This window comes from Megalobrama amblycephala, linkage group LG9 (assembly GCF_018812025.1).
Source record: "Megalobrama amblycephala isolate DHTTF-2021 linkage group LG9, ASM1881202v1, whole genome shotgun sequence".
Taxonomy (NCBI): domain Eukaryota; kingdom Metazoa; phylum Chordata; class Actinopteri; order Cypriniformes; family Xenocyprididae; genus Megalobrama; species Megalobrama amblycephala.
This window is the reverse complement of record NC_063052.1, coordinates 9,420,028-9,447,652: the sequence shown is the minus strand read 5'-3', so window position 1 is coordinate 9,447,652 and position 27,625 is coordinate 9,420,028. Positions and strand designations below refer to the sequence as shown.

The 27,625-nt window shown below is 39.0% G+C and overlaps 1 protein-coding gene across 1 annotated transcript in view; it reads right to left on the bottom strand.

Annotated features, from left to right (window-relative positions):
• Nucleotides 1–20,708, bottom strand: part of thsd7aa (thrombospondin, type I, domain containing 7Aa) — a 138,885-nt gene extending 118,177 nt beyond the window's left edge. The window contains 1 exon segment of the mRNA XM_048201520.1: nt 20,178–20,708. Within this exon segment, the coding sequence (XP_048057477.1) occupies nt 20,178–20,328 (151 nt within the window). The 5' untranslated portion in view covers nt 20,329–20,708.
• Between the last annotated feature and the right edge of the window lie 6,917 nt (nt 20,709–27,625).

The following is a 27,625-nucleotide window of genomic DNA, read 5'->3' as shown; positions in this document are numbered from 1 at the left end:
CTCATATATAAAAATTAATATTTCTTATTTTCTGTTTTCCTAAAATAAATTCAAATGTATTATTTTATTTTTAATCATTTATTTTTATTATTATTTTTCAATTATTTCAAGTAGTGGTGGTGGTAGTAGTAGGTAGTGGTGGTGGTAGTAGTGGTGGTAGTAGTAGTAGTAGTAGTAGTAGTAGTAGTAGTAGTAGGTAGTGGTGGTAGTAGTAGTAGTAGTAGTAGTAGTAGTAGTAGTAGTAGTAGTAGTAGTAGTAGTAGGTAGTGGTGGTGGTGGTAGTAGTAGTAGTAGTAGTAGTAGTAGTAGTAGTAGTAGTAGTAGTGGTAGTAGTAGTAGTAGTAGTAGTAGGTAGTGGTGGTGGTGGTGGTGGTGGTAGTAGTAGTAGTAGTAGTAGTAGTAGTAGGTAGTGGTGGTGGTGGTGGTGGTAGTAGTAGTAGTAGGTAGTGGTGGTAGTAGTGGTGGTGGTAGTAGTAGTAGTAGTAGTAGTAGTAGTAGTAGTAGTAGTAGTAGTAGGTAGTGGTGGTGGTGGTGGTGGTGGTGGTAGTAGTAGTAGTAGTAGTAGTAGTAGTAGTAGTAGTAGTAGTAGTAGTAGTAGTGGTAGTAGTGGTAGTAGTGGTAGTAGTAGTAGTAGTAGTAGTAGTAGTAGTAGTAGTAGTAGTAGGTAGTGGTGGTGGTGGTGGTGGTGGTAGTAGTAGTAGTAGGTAGTGGTGGTAGTAGTGGTGGTGGTGGTGGTGGTGGTAGTAGTAGTAGTAGTAGTAGTAGTAGTAGTAGTAGTAGTAGTAGTAGGTAGTGGTGGTAGTAGTGGTGGTAGTAGTAGTAGTAGTAGTAGTAGTAGTAGTAGTAGTAGTAGTAGGTAGTGGTGGTGGTGGTAGTAGTAGTAGTAGTAGTAGTAGTAGTAGTAGTAGTAGTAGTAGTAGTAGGTAGTAGTGGTGGTAGTAGTGGTAGTAGTGGTAGTAGTAGTAGTAGTGGTAGTAGTAGTAGTAGTAGTAGTAGTAGTAGTAGGTGGTGGTGGTGGTGGTGGTAGTAGTAGTAGTAGTAGTAGTAGTAGTAGTAGTAGTAGTAGTAGTAGTGGTGGTGGTGGTGGTGGTAGAAGTAGTGGCAGTAGTAGTAAGAGTAGTAGTAATGGTAGTAGTAACAGTAGTAGCTGTAGCAATAGTGGTAGAAGTAGCAATAGTGGTAGTAGTTGTCGTAGTAGTAGTAGTCATTGTAATAGCAGTAGTAGTAGTAGTAGTAGTAGTAGTAGTAGTAGTAGTAGGTAGTGGTGGTAGTAGTAGTAGTAGTAGTAGTAGTAGTAGTAGTAGTAGGTAGTGGTGGTGGTGGTGGTGGTAGTAGTAGTAGTAGTAGTAGTAGTAGTAGTAGTAGTAGTAGTAGTAGTAGTAGTAGTAGTAGTAGTAGTAGTAGTGGTAGTAGTGGTGGTAGTAGTAGTAGTAGTAGTAGTAGTAGTAGTAGTAGGTAGTGGTGGTGGTGGTGGTGGTGGTGGTAGTAGTAGTAGTAGGTAGTGGTGGTAGTAGTGGTGGTGGTAGTAGTAGTAGTAGTAGTAGTAGTAGTAGTAGTAGTAGTAGTAGTAGTAGTAGTAGTGGTGGTGGTGGTGGTGGTGGTGGTGGTGGTGGTAGTAGTAGTAGTAGTAGTAGTAGTAGTAGTAGTAGTAGTAGTAGTAGTGGTAGTAGTGGTAGTAGTAGTAGTAGTAGTAGTAGTAGTAGTAGTAGGTAGTGGTGGTGGTGGTGGTGGTGGTAGTAGTAGTAGTAGGTAGTGGTGGTAGTAGTGGTGGTGGTAGTAGTAGTAGTAGTAGTAGTAGTAGTAGTAGTAGTAGTAGTAGTAGTAGTAGTAGGTAGTGGTGGTAGTAGTGGTAGTAGTAGTAGTAGTAGGTAGTAGTGGTGGTAGTAGTGGTAGTAGTGGTAGTAGTAGTAGTAGTAGTAGTAGTAGTAGTAGTAGTAGTAGGTGGTGGTGGTGGTGGTGGTGGTGGTGGTGGTGGTAGTAGTAGTAGTAGTAGTAGTAGTAGTAGTAGTAGTAGTAGTGGTGGTGGTGGTGGTGGTAGAAGTAGTGGCAGTAGTAGTAAGAGTAGTAGTAATGGTAGTAGTAACAGTAGTAGCTGTAGTAATAGTGGTAGAAGTAGCAATAGTGGTAGTAGTTGTCGTAGTAGTAGTAGTCATTGTAATAGCAGTAGTAGTAGTCACCATCATTGTAGTAGTAGTAATATTTGTTCTTCAATATTGTTAAAGGTACACTATGTAACTTTTTTTGTTCAAAATTTACAAACGTTCTATAATGAGCGAATACATCATGAATCCATCTTCCAAAACATGTTTTCGTCTTATAATAAGTTTTTATATTCAGACTATTTTAGACCGAGTGAGACGACAACAGCTGTGGAGTAGCCCAGTACCTGTGTGACTCGTCAAATACATAAAACAGAGAGAAGCAGCTCTGGCTAAAATGTTGTTCAGCAAAACGCATGCAGTTTTGTTTATTAGCCACTACAGCGCCAAAAGTTACATAGTGTACCTTTAAAGCGGAACTCAGTAAGATTTGGGAAGCTCCCCCTACAGTTCCCTTCAGTAAATCACACTGTCATAAATACTCAAAGCGCAGCTCTGGACTACAACGACTACAACGCTCACCAGCGCAGTAGTTTTGCAAATACAGTACAAGAAAGAGGAGGTGGGTAATTTGCAAATACAGTACACTCGATGGAGGTGGGTAATTTTCAAAATTGTCTTATAAAGTCATAATATATACATTGTTTTTGAATTACCGCAAAGCATTTTGTCACTCTCGCGTGAACGTGAACATGAGGCGAGATTGTGTCGCGTCGATGCAGCTCAACTTGCAAGTGCTGTATTCTGGCGTAGACGTGCCAGATGGGGTTAGTGCTCGCCTCAAACACACCACTACAAGTCAATTAACCATCGTAAGGACTTCGAAAACTTTTTATGAAGGTAAAAAAAGTTACTTAGTTCTGCTTTAAATTAATTAATGAAAAGGGGGGGGGGGGGGATCAAAAGATGATGATGATGATTTTTATTTGACATCCCTAAAATGCAATAAAAAGACTAACACTCTACTGCATCTCAATAAAACTGTAAAAGCAAAATATTTACTTCACACTTCTGCGTGAGTCTATAAGGGTCTATAAGACAGTCTTGTATATGCCGTAACTTTCTCATGTTCAGTAACCCATGTTTGGAAGAATGGTGCAGCAGATGTCCACCAACTTACACCAACTGTTTGGATACATTCATCATTTTTTTCTGAACAACACATAAGTGAATGTTTAAATAAAAAAAAAAAAAGCAAACCATGCATTTTCAGTAGCAAATATTAAAATAAACCAGAGACTGAGAAGCTAGTTGTGTCTGGCATCATTCAATGAGTATAATGCTTTTAAAATTACAAGAATCAATAACAAAAGCAAGCTGGAGATAATTTACATTGCAAACAGCAGCCAAGAAATCTCCTTTCCATCTATCGGAAGGTGAACACTGTTCTTATTAAAGGACTGTTTAAATAGCAATAATGTAAAAACTGTCAAGCATGACAAGTCAAATGCTTTTTTTTTTCTCCATCTGATTACCTTATCTCTTTTCACAATGCATAACGTGACGGCCTGCTATCTCTATTTAGGCGAGAGTGGGTTTCCGAGACATCTTTTTTGCATTCAGCCGGAGAGTTTTTTGACATTATCAGGATTCAATGACAAACTCATGTTCTGACAAATAGGTTTTAAAGGGGCCACTGTCACAGTCAGAAAATAACCAATGTTAATATTTAATGCTGGAGTGTCATTTCATGTCCTGAAGAGGGAAATCGCTTCTTTGGCCTCAAGTTACAATGGTTCACTGACCCTAATGGAAGTGGCAGACAGGGCAATAAAACAAAGAATATCAAAATGAATAGTCAAGATCACGTTTCAATATCTCCTCTGGTGAAGCATACAATCTCAGATGAACAAATAAATACATGCATACTGTACATACATTCGCCTTTTTCACAGACAACACACTGTGCAGATCCTCTAGCATTCAACATACAATAGCATGTCCTAAATATGCAAATGAGTGCCTCATAATCACCTTGTTTTTGTCTCTCTCTCTCAATCACTTCTATTCTGTGTTCCTGTTTCTATCTAATTAACATCAACGGGTGCAATTATATGGCATTTAATTGCTTAAGGACAGACTGAAATACAATGCACAGACAAAAGTATGTACTTGTTAGACATTTAATTTCAAAACCATTGGCATCAATCTATCCCTTTGTTGCTGGAACAACTAACACTCTTCTGGAAAAATTTTCCACTTGATGTTGGAACATGGATGCAGGGATTTGCTCCCATTCATTCATACATAAGAGTGTCAGTGAGGCACTGATGCTGGGCGATGGGGCAGATCAATGTTCCAGTTCCCAAAGGTGTTCAGTGGGGTCTCTATCTGTTATCTGTCTGTCAATCAAATCAAATCAAATCAAATCAAATCAAATCAAATCAATCAATCAATCAATCAATCAATCAATCAATCAATCAATCAATCAATCAATCAATCAATCCATCTATCCATCTATCCATCTATCTATCTACAGTACATATATCTATATAGATTTTAACAATTTATTTTAATAATAAACATTTTAACAATTAAAACTGTATGTACAAATGTCACAATGGTAAGTACTATCTAGATAGACAATGTTCAAGTGATAAAACATCAATAATCAATGAAGCTGCCAACAATGCACAATGAATCTCTTACTTACATTGTGTCTACACTTTGTTTGTTAATGAGAGGTTTCGTGAGCCTGCATAACTCAGTACTGTATAAAAACGTTTTGAGCGGTGAGTGGATTCTGACTAACTTAAATACCTCTGATTGGCTATTGCGTTCAAGAGATCAACAGCTATGTCTGTGATTGGCTAAATTGCTCACCGCTGCAAAAACATGTTGTAAATAGACACATTTAATGTTCTCCAGAGCGCAAACACAAATACTGTATGCACTGGAGCGTTTGCCAAATCTGTTTTGCCAATATATTATTACAGTATCAACTGAGGGTGTGTTTGAGGGTGAACCCCCATAGAACCGGACTGGCTGGCTAGCTTCATGGCTGGCTAGATGGATGGATGACCCATGTGCATACAATTAAAATTAAAGGTCATTTTGGGAATTTTTGAACGAGAAAAACTCAAATTTGCTTCCAGACATTTCAGTCATGATACTCATCAGTGGTGTATTTTATTTCAGCTGCAGTTGGTGAAATGGAGAGGAGGAGGTACACTGTCATGAACATGTTAGAATTGCTGTGACTGGATGCAATTTATGGTAAAAGCCTCAATGAGATGTGCTCAGCTCAACTGTACGGCATCCTAAGATCAAAGAACTGAGAGAGAGAGTGAGAGAGCAAGTGAGAGAGAGAATCCCAGCTGTCCTCTGAGGTTTCAAACGCACTCATAGTGAGTTGTGTGCATATGGTCAGAAGGTGCTAACTGGGTGATAATTCAATTCTAGTGATGTATTTTTCATTGCTGTTGGGAACTTGTGGGGTCTGTACTTAGATTACGCTTGAGACCACATATGCTAGAGCACGACAAAACATTCAAATTAGTCTTATCACAAGCAGAGCATAAGCAAAAACCTGCAAACGTCTCAATTTGAAGATCTAGGACTTTCTGAGATTGGATTGGATGGTATATTTCTCCCAATAAAGGTCAAATGAAGAGGAGGTGGTGCACTTATGTCAGAATTGCTGTGACTGGATGCAATTTATGGTATATTTTTACAACAGATATTTTTTGTCATTTAACATAGTTTTGGGTAAAATAATTTCTAAAAAACTCAAAATCATGATGTTCAAAAAAAAAAACCCACAATAACTGAGCACATTCTCAGTTTACATAAACAGAGATGGTTTTGGCAAACCTCAAACCACACTATGTTTGGCTATTTCCAGGTCCGTACCTAATTATCGTGGCAAACCAGAATTACCCACAATGCATTAAGCGTTCCTCAGAGATGGTCATGGTTAGATGTGGTTGGATTCAGAGGGGAGCTGGTGGTTTAATTTCAGCTAGAGATGAATGACGGCTAAAACCAACCTCAGCAAGTTCACACCCACCCACCCTCAATATCCTACTCACATGTGGAGACTGTGAGATGTTTATATTATATTTAACACAGATTTAACACATACTTTCCAACTTCATTCAATATTTCTGTCCAAAAGCTTAATACATGATACTATTACTATATTCTGCAATCAAAACATTATGCTAACCAATTCTACAACCGCTTTCCTTTAGGACATAATCAAACGAGTAGTAGAGGCTCTCTCACACTGCTGACATTTCCTTTGACCTCTCAGAGCAAAACCACGTGGGTATACAGCGGATGAACGGGGACAAATAAGGGAAGCCACGCACTATATAACAGCACAATACCTCAACAAAAGGATATAAGTTATGAGTCAACCGGAAAAGCTTTTGTTACCATTCATGCAGCTGCTTAACTGGATCACAAGAGACTTAAAAAAATGCAGTCAACATCTAATGAATCAGACCCTTTAGTTATAAATCTGAAGGAGAAAAGAGGAGGGCAGTAGGCAGCATTTCAATGTGAAGTACTTAGTATTACAGCAATAAAAACACAGGAAATAATAGGCACTACTCTAGAGCCAGCTGTGTACCTTAAATAAACAAACACGCAACACAAAACCTCCATCATTTAAAATTAGACAAGGAGAAGGAAAGAAAAGAATGGTTCAGTAAGAAAGAAATGCTATTTGTCAACAGATTTTAATATATCTACATATAATACACATACACACACACACACAAAATATGACTGACAGTAGGGATGCACTATCGGCACATTATTGCTACAAGAAGCATTATTAATGTTACTTTGAAAAGCACAGTACAGATCAAACACAAAATAAATAGTCATCTTAAGTAAACTTGTAAATAGTAACCACTTAAATTCATATAGATTTATAATTATTTAAATGTGCATTATCTTAATTCATATTTCATGTATACTATTATTATTATTATTATCATTATTATTATTATTAGCCAAAACATAAAAACAGAGTTCATCTGTATTGACCAGAATTTCAATATCAGTGCATTCCAGATACCTAAGACTATAAATGGTGCATAGAATAAATGTGATTCATCACTTTATTCTATGCACCACTGCATTGGAAACAGTGATGGGGAAGGGAAGGGAAGGGAAGGGAAGAAACCCTGAGAATAACCTCTATATCTGGCTAGAGTTGCACAGAATGGACTGTGCCATTCATCACAAGAAAGATCTAAAGAGCCAGTGATCCTTCTTACACAGATCTCTCCAACACAGCAACCACATTAAATGAAAACTCCAAACGGAATCTATAGCAGGGCACCTGCTGTTCCAGTCAGACTATGGGATGGTGGATTGTGAATGAAACAGGGTTCACCTTCTCTCTGCCTGCTGAGTTCTGCTGATGCTGCACAGTTTTTTGCTTATTTCCCTTTTTAATGAGGCTGAACTTCAAGGGAAAGAAATGGATGGCTGATTGAGCTACAGTTGTCTACTTATTCGTTTCAAGTTTATTTGATTTTTTTTTTTTTTTCTTCTTTAGATTCTGCATGGGCTGCTTTCACAATGAGAAATCTGATGTAGTATGTAGACACGTAGACTTCATTTTTCTTGCGCTGTCCGTGCCGTTCCATTAAAATGAACGACAGCTGGAATTGCAGTAGGTGGCATGGAGAGAACCGAAGGCAAAAAGAAGGGCTGTGTTATTGTGTCCCACTGTAATGAGAGCGGTGAACACTTCATCACTCACGCACAAACTCTCCCGCCGCACTGGATGATGGGTGTTTAGTGAGCACGCTCCACTTCTCTCTACTGATTGCTCGCTCCATGTACAAAACATTTATAACAAGCTTTTTTTTATTATTTTGTCCATGTTATGTCGTGAAGGGGTCCGACTGAAATAGTATTACAATCCACATCACAGCAAATTCAACCAAATTCAACCATCTGCAATGTTCTTTTCCAACAAATGTGCCTATGACTTATTTTAAAGTGCTTCTGTTTCTTCAATCATTTGTTTTGCAAAATCATGAGAAGCAAAACAGACAACACAAAGAGTTCAAGTCTCAGTACCGGCAGGAAATGTAAGTGGGGGGAGTGAACTGAGGTGCCCTTGCACATTACTTAATGTACCTAACTAACATGAACTAACAATGAGCGATATATTTGTTCAACTTTGTTAACCTCAGTTAATAAAAATACAGCTATTCATAGTTTGTTCATGCTAGTCCACAGTGCATTAACTAATGTTAACAAATACAACTCTCGATTTTAATAATGTATTATTAAATGTTGAAATTAACTTTAATAAAGATTAATAAATGCTGTAGAAATACAGTTATTAGTACATGTTAATGTAGTTTACTGATGTTAATTAATTAATCTTATTGTAAAGTGTTAGCAAGTGTTATAATGTTAAATTAATTTTACAAGTATAATAAACACAAAAAGGACTGTCTGAGTTGAGTATTGTGCATTTTTCCCCCTAACTACTATTATTGTTGTTTAATATTCCATTAAATTTTAATGGAACCGGAACCAGAATCGTTAGGCAGAACCGGAACCGGTACCAGAACCGGAAAATTCCCAACCCTTGAGCAAATTAATGTGGGAAATTCAGAGACCAAATTCTGTGTATGGGACACCATACTTGGCTACACGTCACTTTCACTTAAAGAAGCAAAGTATCTCAGTAGGCCAAAAGAAAAATAGAATTGCTACATTGTAAGTGAATCACAAAATGCAAAACACACAGAGAGTAAAACGAATAATCATTACTCTGGGTAGTTTACTCTCGATGGCACAATGCACCTGTCTGCTGGTCTGCCATTTGTCAAAAACATGGTGATGGCTTCGTGGAAAGTAATGCTGTAAAGAATGACAAAGGGGGTGCTTGTGAGAGTCTCAGTCTCTTGGACTCACATATACACATGACCGCCATCACACATCTAACAAAACCACAAAACTGCAACTCCACCTCAAGTGTGCAAATCTGGGACAAGAACCTAGAGAATAAAAAACAAGAACAACAACAAATGCTGTCAGACAAGTAACTTGACATTTCCAGATAAAATAGATAACCCTTAGGACTGCATATTCTTTTTAAAGATGTTTGGCCTCTAAAAAAAATGGACTTGAACACTTTAAAAGTACTTTTTTTATTTCAGATTTGTTATTGTGTATAGAATATATAATGTTACATTGATATTTTAAAGGGGACATTTCATGAAAATCTAACTTTTTACGTGTTTAAGTGCTATAATCGGGTCCCTGGTGCATCTACCAACCCAGAAAATGTGAAAAAGGACAACCCAGTAACTGCGAAAAAAACAAGCCTTCAGATTTCGCTCCCCTTGTGACGTAGGTAGGGGATCTTATTACAATATTACTGCCCCTTAATCTGTATGTTTCCACCCATGGCACTGCCATTTTGTTTTCGCAAGCAACAATGATGTGCCAGTAACACTGGTCCTGGAGTGCATCTGTCCTGCACAGTTTAGCTACAACCCTGATCAAATACACTTGAATGTCTTCAGGATTACTAAAGCTACAAGAAGGGAGGTGAGTTGGGTCTGAGCGAAACTCTGCAGGACAGCAGCACTCAAGAATGACCTTGTGATATGTCTCAGCTATATGTAAACATTATCACTGATCTGTTAATGGCTATAATAGTAAACAAGAGTCTCCATAAACTCCTGGCATCTGAGCCACTAAGGACACAGTGGTGTAATTTTATTTATGAAGGGAATTTGTCCAGATAAATTCATATACCAGTATGTGCAAGTCATTTTACACCAGACTGTTTTGCACTCGAGGGTCAGTAAAACACAGGATTTGCACAAAAGTTGATTCTCAAAGATGGATCAATATCAACTGTTTATGATCTTGTTCATGAAATTGCATCACGAACAGTTTGTAATGATCCACTTTGAGAGTTACATTTGCTGTGTGAGTTTCTACTGTATTGTTTATGCCTCGGGATATATGAGAATCGCAAGCTTGGGGGCAGAGAGCCGCAGCTCATTTGCATTTAAAGGTACACACACCAAAATCAGCGCATTTTCTCTCACCCAAAAATAGGTGGTTAAAACATGGTATAATAAAAAATCCATGGGGTATTCTGAGGTGAAACTTCACAGACACATTCTGGGGACACTTAAGACTTATATTACATCTTGCAAAAAGGGGCATAATAGGTCACCTTTAAACTCATATCAGTCATATATCAAACATATTAATGACCTGTTTTCTTTAACATAAGATGGCCACATTTGTGGCTGAAAATCACTACTCACAAACTCGTACCCCCCTTTCCTATTAGACCCTTTAACTCTGAATAAATCTACAGAAAATGGCACTTGGCATAGGTATCCAAAAAAAAATTATTGAAAACTATAGCATACAATTATAGATTGTATGCATGTGTGACTCTTCAAAACTGTCACTATGTAATGTGGCTCACATCTAATCAAACAAAAACACTTCTTGAATGCTGATGATCGGATCTAGAGAGACTCATCCGGTGCTGCTCTTGAGGAAGTGAGGAGGGAGTAGAACACACAGTTGAGCAATCAAGCTCCTGGATGTAGTGAAGCCAACTCACTGTATGCATGACTGATTAGGAAAAAGAGCTTGATAACAAATTTCATTCAACAAATGTAATTCAGTTATAAAAATGTCTTGACATTTCAGTGTGTACAGTGATAAATCTCACTGACTGATCTGCTAAGGAACGCAAACTCCTAGTGACATCTGACTGCTCTTTTGTTCAAAGAGCATGAGAGAAAATAATGCAAAACAATTGCTTTTGCCTACTATTGGACATTCAATAGATAAACTACAGCACTTTGAAGACAAAGGTACTGTATAGCCCATGGTGACTTTCCATTTCCCAGTACTGACCGTAAACAATCAACTGGGCAGTAAAACTGTACGGCTAGAATGAATCACGTTGGAAGAGGGGCATCGACCTCCATTGGTACACGTATACCCTGCATTTCTCTATTAAGATCAGTGCTGTCAGAATATCAGTTTTCATTAAACCCATTCTATCACCTCTTTGACAACTGACACAGAAACATGTCTCAGATCAGTAGTTTCTTGGAAACTTCTCCAGACAACATCTGCAGGAAAACAACATCCAATATGGAATAGGGGGTGATTGCAGAAGGACTGGTGGGGAAATGAAGTGGAAAGGCAGATGTCTGCAGAGGACAGCAAAAAAGGAGGGAATGAATGAAACAGATGGAGAAGGTGCATGGCGCTGCCCTACAATGGCAGTAGCTACACATTTCAATGAGTTATTAGTAAAATCGTGAAACTTAGACTAATAATATTGCCCTGTAGGACACTATTTCTGCTCTATTTTGCCCAGATTCAAAGAAAATGTGTTAAAATGTATACAAAATAAATTAAAATTCAGTAATAAGTGAGTACTAAGGGTGTGCTCACACTTGACAGGTTTGCTTGGTTCATTTGGTCCGGACCAAAAAACAAAACAAAAAAAAAAAACATTTAGTCCCGGTCCACTTAGCGTTCACATTGGCATTTTTAACACCAAACCTAAAGGCATAGGGATATGTTCACAACCTGATTGGTCAGCTTTTATGACGTATACTTACCAAACATCCAAAACAATGCTGTGTGCTGGGATAAATGTGCTCGTTGTATGTGTGTAGCCAACATATGATGGTATTTTGACCAGCTGAGAACTTAAGAACTCATAAAATGTGTAAAGCAGTCAAAACAGCGGTTCTAATGGCTGTACCGAACTGTGATGGGCAACATAGAAAATAGGTATGCTTGAGCATTCTTTCCTTTTTAGGGTTGCATCTTGTGACATCATATCCCATTTCTGGTTCGTTTACATGTCTTGGGTCCATGTTGCATTCATATTTCATTTAAACCACACCAGAGTCATTTGGAAGTGGACCGAGACCCATCTTTTCAGCGGACTTGGTCTGCTTGTTTGATGCATACCAGGGATTGGATGGTAGTGTTGACACTTATTCAAATGGACCACACTAACAGAGCAATCGCACCAGAGTTCGTTTTAATCAAACCAAACATGTGAACACACCCAAAAACAATCTCTGGTGCTCTGTTAGTGCGGTTTATTTGAGTAAGTGTGAACGCTGCCATCTGAACCCTGCCATCTGAACTCTGATGCACATCAAACAAGCACCAGAGTTCGTTTGGAAGTGGGTCTAAACCCACCATTTCAGGGGTCTGAGTCTTCCAAACGAACACTGGAGCGGTTCACAACACACACCAAAGACATCACACATGTGTTTTGTCTTTGGCACTCAAAAGGAAAATTTCACCATCAGAACATTGCTGTTGTGTAGTAATGCCATCAACCCTCTGAAATTCTTAGATATCAAATTTGGAACCATACAGTAGGTATAATCTAATATGAATTGTATAAAACAAACTATCTTCAACAGCAATGTGCAGAGATTTGCTGTTCAATGGAGACCTCCAATATTAGCCAAAAAAAAGGGTGATTTTCGAACACTACGTTTTGCTGGTAGATGTTTTAGAAACACTATAAAAATGATCTGATGTACAACTACTCCATGTGAGTGGAAAACACTCCAGTAACGCATATTTAACAGGACAATTATGAGTCATAAATCATCAATGGGCGGGTCTGTGTGCTGCCACAGCTGTGGGTTAGACATTGGCAATTGTAAACAATCCCAAATAGCATCATACACAATGCTGCATAACTAGATTATGAGAATATTATGGAAAAATTCATGCACGCCTTATGGGGGGAAAAAAAGCTAAATTGCACACTGACTTCCCCGTATAGACATAACTGTTTTCAGTATTATTAAAGGCATAGTGATATGCAATGCAAACGGAGTATACATTAAGGGCATAGTTCAATAGGCTATAATTTGCATGGATCCACTAAATAATGTTTTTTGAATAAAGTATAATCTATAATCCATCAAGCATCCACATATGAGTAATGCTGGACTAAGTCTAAGCCTTGCCATTTAGATTACTGTAAACAGTCCCTTTTTCTGTCACACAGACTATTTCCTCCATCTCCCCCACTTTAAATATGAAATCTTTTTAATTCTCTAGAGACTTAACATTATATTTAATATCCAATTTAAACATTTTATCCACACAAAAACAGTGTGCGTGTGTACGAATGCATTGGCACAACATACATAAAGAACATGAGTTGGTTGGATTACTGTGAAATCTCAATAAATGAATAATTTCGAAACAATAACAGACATTTTCAGCCAATTTTCCACCAAATTTACTTGTCAAGACTCATTCATATCTCATAACCACTTACATACTGACTGCATTACATTGAGAAGCTTGCATAGTCAATGTGACTAAAGCAATATAATTTTCAGTGAAGTATTCCAAACACTTGAAATACTGTCACACGAGACTCAAGATCCTCAAGTTGTACTCAAGTATCTTGTTTGAAGCTGACGGTCTCACACAATCATAACAGACTGGTCTCGTGAAATCATTTTACATAATTTTACATAAGAGAGCTTCACTTTCAGGACACTTTCAACTGCTGAATACAAAACAAGCAATGAAGCAAACGAGGTAGGTAGGCATTGTGTAATGGTGCAATGTGGGAAAACGGAAGTCTGGGGGCAGTTCCATCAGGGAGTATGGCTGAGTGCTTGGCGTAACTATGATGAATTGAGGGTCCCTGGTAACTCACTTACAGTAAGCCCTGCAGACCTGGCCATGAAAAATGACATGGATAAAATGTTCTCTCCCTTTTCGCCAATGTTTGTCTTCTCTCTTTCATTTCCCAGAAAAAAGATCTATTTTAGGCTCCCAACAGAAAAGCACACAGAAGAATCTCCACTGGGTTATTAAAACATCACAAATAAAAAGGAAAAAAATGATACAAAGAATTGATTTTCTGGAGTAGATTCCATAGTATTCAGATGGAGATCCACCTGTAAGCATTTCTTAAATTTCAACCCCAGTATTTTATTAGAGACATTCATTGATCAGCCCTTAACTACCAAACGTGAGTATGAGGGGTTCCGGCATCTAATACACTCTAACATAATATTTAAACTTGTTTTAATAAACCCAAATTACAGCTTAATGCCAATGGATGCATGTTAAGAATAAGGATACCTTTGTTTACATTTTGTTTTGTGATTGCTGAATGGCGTGGGTATGTGTCTGTACATGAAAACACTGCAGCTTTCTACCACTGATGAAAACTGCATCAACCACAAAAACTTCAAATTTTATCAAAATCACAACTCACTACAAAAAATACTGGAAACTCCTGCTCAATAAATGGAGATGCTGTTTTGTGTCATATCAATTACTTTGGCAAGCAATTTAAGTACTGGGGACAAAATCGGCCTTGATATAAAGTAATGGGGACATGTCCTACCCATCCCCACTATAATGCCCCGCTTCCACCCAGCGGTACAGGACAGTACAGTACAGTTCAATACGATTAGGGACAGTAAACTCTGATCCGGCTTGCGTTTCCACCGCCAACAGTACCCTTACTTGATAGGCGTGGTGTATGCCGGAAAGTAGTGATTAATGTCATTCTCGCACAAAGAAGAAAGTGACACAGTAAACAACAATGGAAGACAGCAGATCTTGTTCTTGCTTTTCAGCATGTGGCTGTTTGTCACAAGAAGAAACTGTATTGTTTTTCAACTGTGTTAAAAAAATAGCGCCTCGTGTTGTCATTCCCCTTGTAGCACGCGCAAGTGACTATTCTCTGTCAACCAATCAACGTTCTGCAGGGAGTCTAGCTCCACCCTACGGTTCGGAATTAGGGTACCATTCACAACTTCTGACAATGGAAACATTGAAGATATGACACCTGAGCATGTTAAGCAAAGGAGGTGAAAATGAGAATGGAAGTGTGTGGATGTGAAAATAGATGTTGAGTGGGTGGCAGAATAAAAGGATATTTGAAAAGTTGCAATCTGAGTGGAAAGATGCTAACCTTTTCACATCAACTACTTCTGCCAATGTGTCTTGCAATTGAGCTACAGTCTAGCTACTGTAGCTAGCTAAATACTTATCCTGAACTTCCTTCAACTTAGCATTCAATCTCAATGCTTCTTGGATACAAAAAGGTCAAGTCAGATTACAGTTAGCTGATTAGGCAGATAGGAAATCCCCACTCATGCCCAAATTCACTTACTACAGTCAGCTTTCACATCAGACACATGGATGGATAGATGGATGGATGGACTCATCATAAAAGAGGGTGTGACTATTGTTAATGAAGAAATTCTCATTCATCCATAAGGAATTTCTTTTTTTTGCAGCTATAATTAAAATAAGACTAAACCTATCAGAGAGGTATTATTTATCTTATGCTACAGTGCCAAATTGTGCCACCCATGCCAAAAGCTGCAGGTGTTTCATTGTGTGCAAGGCAGCAATCATCTGCGCAAACACGTTTATCTAAGCGCTGTGAAAATTTAGAGAACCACTAAAGAATCAACTAAGATGACAAACAATATTTTCTTGTTTATTCTCCATCTTTCACTCCCACCTCATCCAGGTTCACTCCCATTAGTGTCTATAGCATGGATCTAGAGCCAGAGCTCAGCTGCTGCCTGGCTTAACCTGTCTGCTATTTATATCACCCTCAGAATAGTCCCTATGCAATAAAATATGGCACTGCTAGGCTCAGATTGGCACTCAAGTGTGCGTCTACGATATAACATACAGACAAAGAGAGAAAAGTAAGGGAGGGGAAAGTAAGCAAGTGGCATACACACTGTAAACACAATCTTAAACTTTTCTCAATAGGAAATATTAGTGCAAATGTGTATTTGACATCATGGGTGGGAGAATAAAGACACAAATCACCTTTTTTTTGTAAAATTATTCGTAGAGAGGCCTTCTAGGAGGTGGCATTGGACAGGAAGTGTATGGTGTTGATTTAAAGCGGTTTAGCATAATGAGTGCAATCCCTTCGCACGTTTCAGGAAAGCTAAGCAGCCTTCTTGCAGGAACGTGAGCTGTAGTGAGTGAAAAGCATCAGGAACGCATTGTGCTGTTCCTCTAAAGTGTTTAAGTACTGTCATCAGCTACAAGCTTATCTGACTGCAGTCTGAAATCAAAGGGCAGTTCTTAAGTTAATTTTTGAGATCATCAATTTCTTTGGTGTTACAGACTATCTAAATAAATGCAATGTCTGAGGAATACAAATTTGTCAGTGAAAAAAAAAAAGCAGAAGCTGCCTTCTCAGCATCTTCTGTCAGAAAGCTGCCTTAAGATGTGAAAAAAGGGTTTGCGCCACACACCCAGGTAATTACAACCGCTCCCCCATGCACAGGCAGGCGGCAATCCATTCTTAGCAAACTAATGAGGTGCACGATGCAAGCGTGCATGTGTGAGCAAAAGAAAAGGAAAAGAGAGAAGGGGGCAAGTGGAACAAATCACGCTGTCAGTCTGTCTTTTGTCATCTTTTGGCGAGCACTCATCAGGATTCTCCCCTCGCTATTCAGGGTGAAAGAAAAAGAAAAGAGCGAGGGAGCACACAGATGCTAACCTAAGAGCAACAAACGGCAGCGGGAGGAGGTGACCTATTGCAAACTGGTAAGGCTGAGAACATTGACACACATAATTAAAGAAGAGAAGCGTTGAAAATGATGGCACAAAAACTAAAAGAGAGCTAAAGCGGCTCTGTGACGAGGCTCTTGTGTGAGACAGACTATTTCATGTGGGCGGCACTTGTCAGGCAGGTTGTTGTGAGCAGCTGGACCATACTCAAGTAAAGTACCCAGACAAGCAGCAGCAATTTGGCACTTGATGAATCCAAAAGAGAACTCCATTTCATCCCATCTCATAATGGTTGCATCTAACTCTGGCTCCAAGGCAAAATTCAGGCTGATGGCTGGGCATAATTACAGCTTGATCACCTAGGGAATGTTTGCACACTTCCATATGTTTCCCTACTCTCTATTTTCTCCATGATTAGCCATATCGGAGCACACTGAGAAAGCAGAGATTCACATGGATGCATTTTCCCAGGGATCCAGAATCTAAAGAGCGTCTTGTTGTGCAGTCCTCAGGTGGTGTCTTTGGTATTGAATTCTGACTGAGCAAAATGTTTGAATTAACCGCTTGACACTTGGCCTATTGCCAACAATACATCCCCTATGTTCTCCCGCACTGACATGCCCTCCCAAGACCTTTTTAACCACAGGGTCAAAAGTCAACCTAAAGAAAAGGATGCTGAAGGGAAAGGTGAAAGGTGCTGAAAGAAGGAAACAGAAGGGTGGACATTAGTGAATAGGGCAGTAAAGGCAGATTCACACTTTCAGAGGGAATAAAAGGCATCTCATCTGCCTGACTAGGTGGGTGGGGTGAAAGGGGGAAGGGTCCTGCCTGACTCAATAGCTTTCTCCCACATGTACGCCACCACTACGCACAATGCTGACCAGGGAGAGAGTTCAGCCCTGTCGATTAAGATCAGCGTGTATGTGTTATATCAGGCAGCTGTAGGGCAGGGAATGGCCCACATAGAGGCCCTGAAGAGTGACGGTCATGCAGAGGTAAACCCCTGGAAGGGAAAACAATACAGTTAAATGAAACACTGTACACAACAGCAGAGAAACTCGAGACTGTTTACAATAAACTACAAAATGAAGTCATGATCCCAATATGCCCTTCACAAATGCAATGGTGTTAAAAAGAGATGCTGTTTACAGTGTAATATTGGAAGATATAAGGCAATAAACTGGGCCAGACACCTCCCTAGAGCCTTCAAATACAGCCTCACAGCCCTGAAAACAGGGACATGTAAAAACAAACTGCACTGTCAAATCTTTCAGGGATGAAATAAATGATAACTTATTGACAGCCTGCAGGTTTTATTCAACTCTCTGAGTCTAAAATGAGAGAGTTTCTTGCTGCTGTGCCTTTCAGAAATGCCCCATTGCATGTGAAATTAGCAGCCCTGCTGGCCACCCAAAAGGTTATTGATGATTAAACATGGATGGCCATGTTTGGTGTTTAAGTATTAATCTGGGAAAGTTTGGAACAAGCCACTTTTGCAGCCAAGTTTCAGTAAAACTGGGGAGGAAGTTTTGAAAACTGAAAGTTACTGTGAGTTGTCATGACACTGTATGTTTCAAGGTGTTCTATCTCAAAAGATGAAAAATATTGATTACATCTAACTAAATAAGACATTTTGATTTGCATAATGACAAAAGGTGTCAAAAGTGCTGCCACAGAACAAATTCAGGCGTCTCCTACCCTTCTTCATCCAGAACCATCCAAGGGGATTGATAGGAAATGTTCTTCCTACAATATACTCTCTGCTGACTGGTGAACATCAGCTTCTGTACTGATGCATTTTGCTAGAGCCATTTGTCATAGCCACAAAATTTATTGTGCTCTTATCAAAAAACTGATTTGTTCCCATATGAGCCCTGCAGATAGGCTAACACTGTTGTACTAGACTAGACTTTTGCTTTTGTCCCATCTCCCCACAGATCAAAACACTAAAATACTGAGTGAATCATAAGGAATCAGCAACACCTGGAAGGGATGAATTTGCCTGTTTCCATGAAAGCTTGAGGTTTGCTGAACTGGCCTTGCTTAAGATTCTAAAGGGCAAGTGCTTAAACACTTTGGTTTCAATTTTAGGACTTACTATGTGTGTATTTATGGGAAATCCAAAAGCGAGGCTCTGCTGTATGTAGGTTAACTTGCTTCAGCCAATCTGTTTGTCCTCCCTCACTCCATGTTTAATCTCCTGCACTCAGTCACAGTAGTGGGGGCAGGATACTGCACCACACTACCATGATATTCCCGGCAGCTATTATACACAAAAAAAAAGTTGAGCAATGTAAAGATGCAGTATAAGGAAAGTAACAATACCTATGCCAGACAGAACAATTGAAATGACATTGAAATGCACCGCCTCTACTTGAAGCCTCACATTATTTGAGTTGTCAAATAAACAGTAGATGTTTTATAGTCTGCTCATAAAAGAAACCTATACCCATTTCTTGAAACCACTGATCCATTGACCACCTTCACCAGATTTGCACCCCACACATTGATCAGGCTCCTTCTAAGTTGGACTAGAGAGTTTACAATTTACCATTGATCCTGCAGGATTCCAATCCTGTCCAGCCATGAAGCTGTGCATTGATCAACTCCAGCAGGACACCAGTGGCCCCATTGCACCCTCTTCATTGATTCAGAGCTTCTCCATCCATTCCTGCCTGAGACCCTGGCCAAATGACCCATCGATCTGCGGCCAGCCCAGAGGAACCATTTCGGCCTCCCAGTTCAACCTACCCCTCCTCATCCCAACATGCACCCAAAACAGACTCACCCCCCTTCAGCTTATTCCATCCCCCCACTTCCACTGCCGGTGATGTCCCATGCATGGCAAATCTGCACCCTTGATAGGTGTAGAGACACCAACCCCAAAACCAGACAACACTCCACATTACCTACTGAGACAACTGCTTTGCATTCCACCAAACTCTTATCTAAACCAGAGCATGACTCTACAGGTACTTCAAAAATCTCCAATATTCACCTACTAAGCCTTGCATTACTGTTCTTGTGGCATTTCACACGTTTGTGGCCATGCTGCTTTTGGAAAGCTCACTTCTTATTCACATCCATTGAAGTTCATATTCATGTGCTTAATTATTGTACAATCATACTAATGAAGTTTTATTCAAAGAATCAACCATGCCTCTTATCTTCAGGATGTACTATGGGTGCTACACATCTCGTAAAAGTGTGTTGGAGGGTTACTAGTGATTCGAAGACCATCCCACACATTCTGAAAATATCAAGCACTCTTCAGCAACATTATACATTTAAATATTCTCACTGCTATGACAAGAACTAAGAGCCAAGACTAACAGATAAAATGTCTTTAACCTAAATGCACACTGAAATATAGAGTTGCCTATTACAAGTAACCTCCAATTAAGGTTATTTCACTGGGACATCTAATTTCGACTCTGGCATGAAGTCAGCATCTCTTTCTCATCACAAACCTGTCTCTGAACACAACAAAACACACTAACCAATGTTCAAAATTAAGCATAGACTTGTGCTTAAATAAAACAGTCATACCTGTTTGCCAGATGTAGGTGGGTTTTGTGTTGGTGACTGTTTGCGTCTGGACATCCCAAAGCCCAAAAAAGAGCAGAGCTACTCTGAAGAGGGAAGCAAGAGCCCCTGCTGAAGTACCCCCTCTCCCTGCCGCCCTGCTGGCCAGCACCATGGCTTCAGCCCGGCCAGATAGATCCACACGGCTCAAGTCTGGCCAAACAGACCTGCACGATACACACACACTCAGCAGGAGATGTACACACAAGAAGATGCGGCACAGGGGAAAGTGTGCCTGCTATTGTCCCTCTCACTCTTCTGCACGCGGTTCCTCCAGGAAAGGGTAATCCACTTGTCTCTCTCTCTCTCTCTCTCTCTCCCAACTCCTCTATTTTCCCTCCTTTTCTTTCTTCTTCACTGTGTTCTCTGGGTCAGTGGAGAAGAATGAGGTCTGAGTGAAGGAGAAAAAATAAAAAAGCCAGAGGAACAATAGATCCCTCAGCTCAGCGCGCTGCTTGTGCGGCTACTGCGTCCTGGCTCAGCCTGGCTGATACAGCACCTCCCATTCCCCCCTCCTCTCTCTATTTCTCCCTTGCTCGCACTCACTCATACAGTCTCGCTCTCCTTTACTAATCCAGAATCCACCTGCAATCACTCTCTTTTATCACATTGCCCCACTATCAAGGGTTGCACTATTCTTCACGCAATAGGAAACTGGGGTAGATGCCGGAGGTCGAGGTAAGAAGCGCGTGCATCATTGTGGTGTGTGTTGATTTAAGATTGGTTGATAGAATCAGATACACCAGAGTCACTTACACCAGCTGGGACCAAAGCTATAAAGAGATGCAAAGGAAAGATATCGCTGTGAGTGTGAAAGTGAGGCGAGAGAAAGGGAAAAGGTGAAGGGAGGGGGTCCGAATGTGGCGGGTGGGAGAGTGAGAGTGAGAGAGGGAGAGGATGGCAAAAAATCAACAAAAAAATGAGAGTAGTAAAACCCCTCATGAATAATTAATGTGAGCTCACTCTGACCTTGATGATATTTAAACCATAGAAGGGGTGCTGCGTTATGAGTGTTATGAGAGACTGTCTCCACAGTCATTACAGAAACAGACTAGGGAATCACAACTTTCCATAAATGTTAGGAGCCTAGGTTGTCAATCTATGATGACCAAATTCAGGGAGCTGATGTATTAAACAGAATTATATAGAGATTTAAAAAGATGAACCCTGCATCTGAATATTCCTACTTTCTTGTCATATATGTGAAAAGCAGTAGGTCAAATGAGTAATATTTCCAAACACACAGTAATAATGAAATGATAGGCGAAAAATACATAGATAAGCTTTCCATATTTGTAATTATCCCACACAAAGGTGTACTGACACAACATACTTTATAATAAGGTCAAGAAGCTCTTCATTAAAATGCAGTAACTGGAGGTGCAGCTAATGAATGCACATATATGAGAAACAAAATTGTGTTGGCATATGATATATGACATTTTAAAATCGTCAGATTTTTTCTCAGTTTTGACATTAAAAAAAATAAACCAAATTGAATAAAACTATAATGGATACGCTGCCAGAATGGGGGTAATAGTGTTTACATAATACTAATGAGCAAAAATATGAATAGGCCAGTTGGTTTACAATGTTTACATAAGAATACATTTTTAGCTTAGTAAACACATTTTTGTTAAATTGAGTAAGCCTAAAATTCTAAATATTATCTTATTTAAGCTTATAATAATTTTCTACAATGCAAGCAAAAATAAATTATTTATCTAGACCTCTCTTTCTTTCTCAACAGCAGTTCCTAATGTATGATATGCACTCCCCCGTTATATTCAGGCCTGGATAATGTCCGTTGGAGTCATTTCACAGTGATTAGGGTAATGAAGGACAATGCTCACCCCCTGCTAACCACCAACACAGAGAGCAAACCATGGAACAAATTAGCCAAGCTGTAGCATTAACAGACAGCAAGCACTCTGACCACCTCCTACCAAACACCCCCCACCCCACCCCACACACACCCCCAACCCATTCATATAACCTGGCATGGGTCCAAAATGGAAGCCTATGTCAACTTCATACACAATCACAATACATCATAAGAGATGTGATGGAATGACTGTGTTGAATACCTGATCATTAAAATAATGAATGCACACTAGGCTTATCTCAAATCAAGTGCAAATAATGTGTGTTTCTTTGGTAATGAAACAATTATTAGTTTATATATATATATATATATATATATATATATATATATATATATATATATATATATATATATATATATATATATATATATATATATATATATATATATATATATATATGCATTCTTAAATTTAGAATTAATAGATTTATATATATATATATATATATATATATATATATATATATATATATATATATATATATATATATATATATATATATATATATATATATATATATATAATTCTAAATCTTTAATTTTAAATTCTAAATTTTTTTTTGAGAATTATTCAAATTTAAAGAAATTATTTATTAAACTATTGATGATGATGATGATGATGATGATGATGATGATGATGATGATGATGATTTAAGAATGCAAAATGCAAATGTATTTTCACTATAGGTCTTAATCTTGTTGGACCCCACTGTGCAGTATATATATTTGTTTTAAAGTTATAAAGTTCTACCTTAATGTAAAACCTCTAATAAGAAAATCTAGGTATATAAGAGTTTGGAAACATGAAAGTGCTGCCTATAATAATGTAAGGTTTGTAAAGGAGAAAATAAATGAAAATCCTATTAATCAACATATAAATCTAGGAAATATGACAAAGCTTAGTTCTGAAGGTCAGGTGCAGGGCATAGTGGCTAAGCTTAAGGTGGCCAGATGCCAGAGCTGATGTACCTGGACCAGATCCAGATACTGTAAATACTCAGTTAATTTGTAGGGACAACAAGACACCACTGTGGGCGGATTTGTCATTTAGCAGGCACATTTCATTTAAAGCATTTTAGAGTAGAGCTGAATGCCTTGTGTGACGTCCCAGTCCCATTAAGTGCACAATGGTAACACATTGCACTGTTCTTTCAGTTACCCTACTAATAGTGAATCCTGTTTGCTAGGGTTTAAATCAGCAACCTTAGTGTTGCAGGTCACAATGTTAGCACTATATCAAAGTTAAGTTAATGGTCATATCCATACTTTTCTCCAATTTATGTGAGATACATTGGCAATGCCAAGACAGAGAGACAAAGACAACACTGATTAGTGACAATCAGCTGGGTGGGATTACAGAATCAGCTGGCCTCCTTAAAGAGTCAAAACAGACAGTGCTTAACTCAGTGATAAAGCCTTGCTGTCTCAACCATGGACACAAGTACACGTGCAAACATGGCCACACACACACATCTAAGGCACAGCATGGGAGACACCGATATCCACCACTGCTGTACCTTAATACTAGAGCTCAGCTAAAGAGAGGAGGGGGGTAATCGGGGGTGGGGAGGAACAGATTGAGAGGAACAAAGCAAAGCTTTTGAGGGCAAAAGAGTGTAGCAGAAACAGGGATAGAAAGGAAACAGACCAGGGAACGAGACAGATGGGCAGAAAAAAAAAAAAAAATGGGGAAATTGAGAATGAAAAAGTGTGTAGGAGAGGCCATGTTTTTTAAGGCCCAAGCGAAAATTCGCGCAGGGCCCTCTTGTTCTTCTAAGGATTATTATTATTTTTTTTTTTTTTTTTTTTTTTTTTTTTCCGTCTTCCGGGGCTTTTTGGGGGCCTTAACATGCTCAAAAACTCTTGAAAATTGGCACACACATTGGAATCCGCGGCCATTAGGACGCCGGAGAGGCTGGTACCCGGGCGTGGCAGGGGGGCTCGACAGCGCCCCCTTGAAAAAAGTCTGAAAATTTGGTCCATATATTAAACACGCTTGCACGTATTAGTATGAAACTCAGTACACATATAGACCTCATCGGGCCGAACAACTTTCGTGCTCTAAGTTAAACACCACGCCAACAGGAAGTCAGCTATTAAGGGTTGTTTGAAAAACGCATGCTCTGGAATTTGATATACTCCTCCTAGACGATTAATCCGATCGCCACCAAACTCGGTCAGCATGAAGTCAAGACACTGATGATTAAAAATTGCCAGGGGATTTTTGATATCTCGAACGGTTTGGCCGTGGCGAGGCAACGAATTTATGGCGAGAAAAAGGAAACAGGAAATGTGTTATAACGTCTGCATACATATATTGATCTTTATGAAACTTCACGAGTGTGTTCGTTATAGGAGTCTGATCACATGGATGTGACTATTGTGAGTCAAAGTTATAGCGCCACCAACTGGCAGCAGGAAGTGTATCACTTTTTGAAATGTTTTGAGATCACCCTCTTATTTTTACCTGATTTGCTTCAAACTTCATCAGTGTAATGTCAATACACAGCAGATGTAGACCTATGACAGGATTTTTGATATTTGAAATATTGTTGCCATGGCAACAGGTCAAACTGTAATAATATTCTTGAGTGTTTTTGAGGCTCTTAACATGCTTCAAATTGCATGAAACTCGACACACACATCAATATTGTCAACCAGTAGACATGGACAAAGCCATAGAAATGGGCGTGGTGGAGGGGCTCAGTAGCGCCACCTTTTGACAAAAGTGGGGGGTTAGTTTTTCCTACAATCACCAAACTCGGTACACATATTGTTCTCATCAAGCCGGACAATTTTCTAATTTACATTCATTAGCTCCGACCAACAGGAAGTCAGCTATTTTGGTTTGAATGTTAATTTTTTGAAAAAACAGGCTATGAATTTTATACTACTGCTCCTACAGGGTTTATCCAATTTACACCAAACTTTTTTTAACTTGTTGCTAACACATTGAAGTTGTTTAATTGCAAACGGATTTTGGATATCTCAAACGGTTTGGCCGTGGCGAGGCAACGAATTTATGGCAAGAAAAGGGAAACAAAGTGTTATAACTTCTGCATACATTAATTGATTTTGATGAAACTTCGGCTTAGTCTTCGTTGTACAAGGCTGATCACATGGATGTGACTATTGTGATTCAAAGTAATAGCGCCACCAACTGGAAGCAGAAAATGTGTCACTTTCAGCATACATTGAGATCACCCTCTTATTTTTACCTGATTTGCTTCAAAATTCATCAGAATAATGTTAAAACTTGGCACATGTAATCCTTTGAAAATGGGCAGGGAGGAGGGGCTCTATAGTGGCACCTTGTAGTGCAGTAAATGTGGAGTGAATTTGACATAGTCCTTTGATGTTTAACCGTTTTAAGTGCCTATTGCCCGCTGTGCACAGTTGCCCTGAAGCCACCGGGGTGGCGGTGCCACCGGGCTTGGGCCCGCCATCGCTGCTCGCAGCTATATTTTTTCTTTGCTTTTGTAGAGATGGAGCTTTTAATGAGGAGCGATGTGAGCGGTGTGTGGGGCGTGATGAATGGCAGTACAGGCATACGGTCTGCCACAGCACTTCTCTCTGATCTTACCTGATTATTGTGTGTGTAAGAACATGTTCCAATGAGCGTGTGTGCATCATGCAGAAGATAATTCAACACTGGCAGGCCTGAACAATTAAGCAAACAAAAGCAAAACACGTTATCATGAAACAGGTGCTTATGCAGAACATGCTTACGGCGTGAACGATGTGTGAGAACTGCACACTACAATTAGCCCACCTCAGCACAATTACACTCCGCATGGAAAAATGGAAAGATTAACAAAGAATTACAGCATAAAATGGATGGTGCTGACTAGGGATGCACCGTTATGGAGATTCTTGAAATCTCCATACCCAGTCCTCCATTCCCTTAAAATTCCAGATCAGCTCGCAAATATATCGAATAAAGACATAAACAATATTTGTTATAGCATTAATGATAAAAGTCTGGGGTTAGTAAGATTTTTTTTTTTTTTTTTTTTTTTTTAGAAATGGTTAATATCACGGTTTTCACAAAATATTAAGCAGTACAACTGTTATCAACCTTGATAATAATAACAAGAAATGTTTCTTGAGCTCTAAATCAGCATATTAAACTGATATCTGACAAATCATGTGACACTGAAGACTGGAGTAATGATGCTGAAAATTTAGCTTTGCCATCACATAAATAAATTACATTTTAAAATATATTAAAATTAAAAATTTTAATAGTAATAATATTTCAAAAAAAATACTGTTTTTACTGTATTTTTAATAAATAAATGCAATCTTGTGGAGCATAAGAAATTAGAAATAATATGGGGTTCTTTGGTCATTTGGCTATAATTTATCAGCTTAAATATACTGGCCTTTTAACTTATCACCAATAACATTACAAAGTCATTAATTGGCAGATACTGATATGACCACCAAAATATAATTAATCGCTTCACTTCAGAAGGCTTTTATTAATCCCCTGGAGAAATATGGATTATATTTATGATGGATGGATGCATTTTTTGGGTGCTTCAAAATCTCGTCCCTCGTTCACTACCATTATAAAGCTTTGAAGAGCCAGGATAATTTTAAATATATCTCCGATTGTGTTTGTCTGAAAGAAGATAGTCAAATACACCTCGGATGGCTTGAGGGTGAGTAAATCATGGGATAATTTTCATTTTTTGGTGAACTATCCCTTTAAGTAAAATATTTACCAGTCTGATAAACTTTGTAGATTTCTATAATTCAGAAAAATTCACTCAAATTTAAACATAACTGGATCATACTATAATTAGGTCAGGGGCCTCTTTGCTCTGCGGGGGCTGTGGGGGTCCTGTACGCTAGCGTCTATTTTAATGTGCCAAGTTGCTACAGTTAAGCCTATGAACCTTATTACTTGGCTGAAGAATTGTTTACTCTGATTAATATTAATAAATGTAATGATTTATTGAACACTGGTGACTTTAATCGTATTACTATTGCCACTGTTTTTTTTCAATATGAACAGTCTGTTATTTCCATATGAAAAACTCCACTTTGTTCTGTACGACTTCATGCAGTAATCGCACAATTCATAGCTCAGAGCTCCTGAGTGTACACAATTTTGTTAAAAATCTATTCAAAACATTAAATACACAGCAATTTGCAGTTTGTAAGTTCCCTGAAGCAATAGAGTAATGGAGCGATAGCTCTCTGTGCACCTGCCAGCACTGCCCTGGGCAGCAGTCAGCGAGCAGTCACGTGGATGAGCGAGCGGAATAATCGACAACACTAGTCTGCAGTGAAGCCTCATTAAGAGAGAGGACAAAAGAAGTGGCGGCGTACTAGTCAGGTGTGAAGTATCTCCCACAGGACTCTAATGGCCGTGTCTTTTCTTCAAGAAGTGTACAGACAGATGCTCTGTGACTGCAGATTCACCGGTGCCACATACCTGCACTGATGCCAAACACCTGCATTTGATGAGCACATTACCCACCAACTCCACACCCTTCACAACTTCATCTAACATATA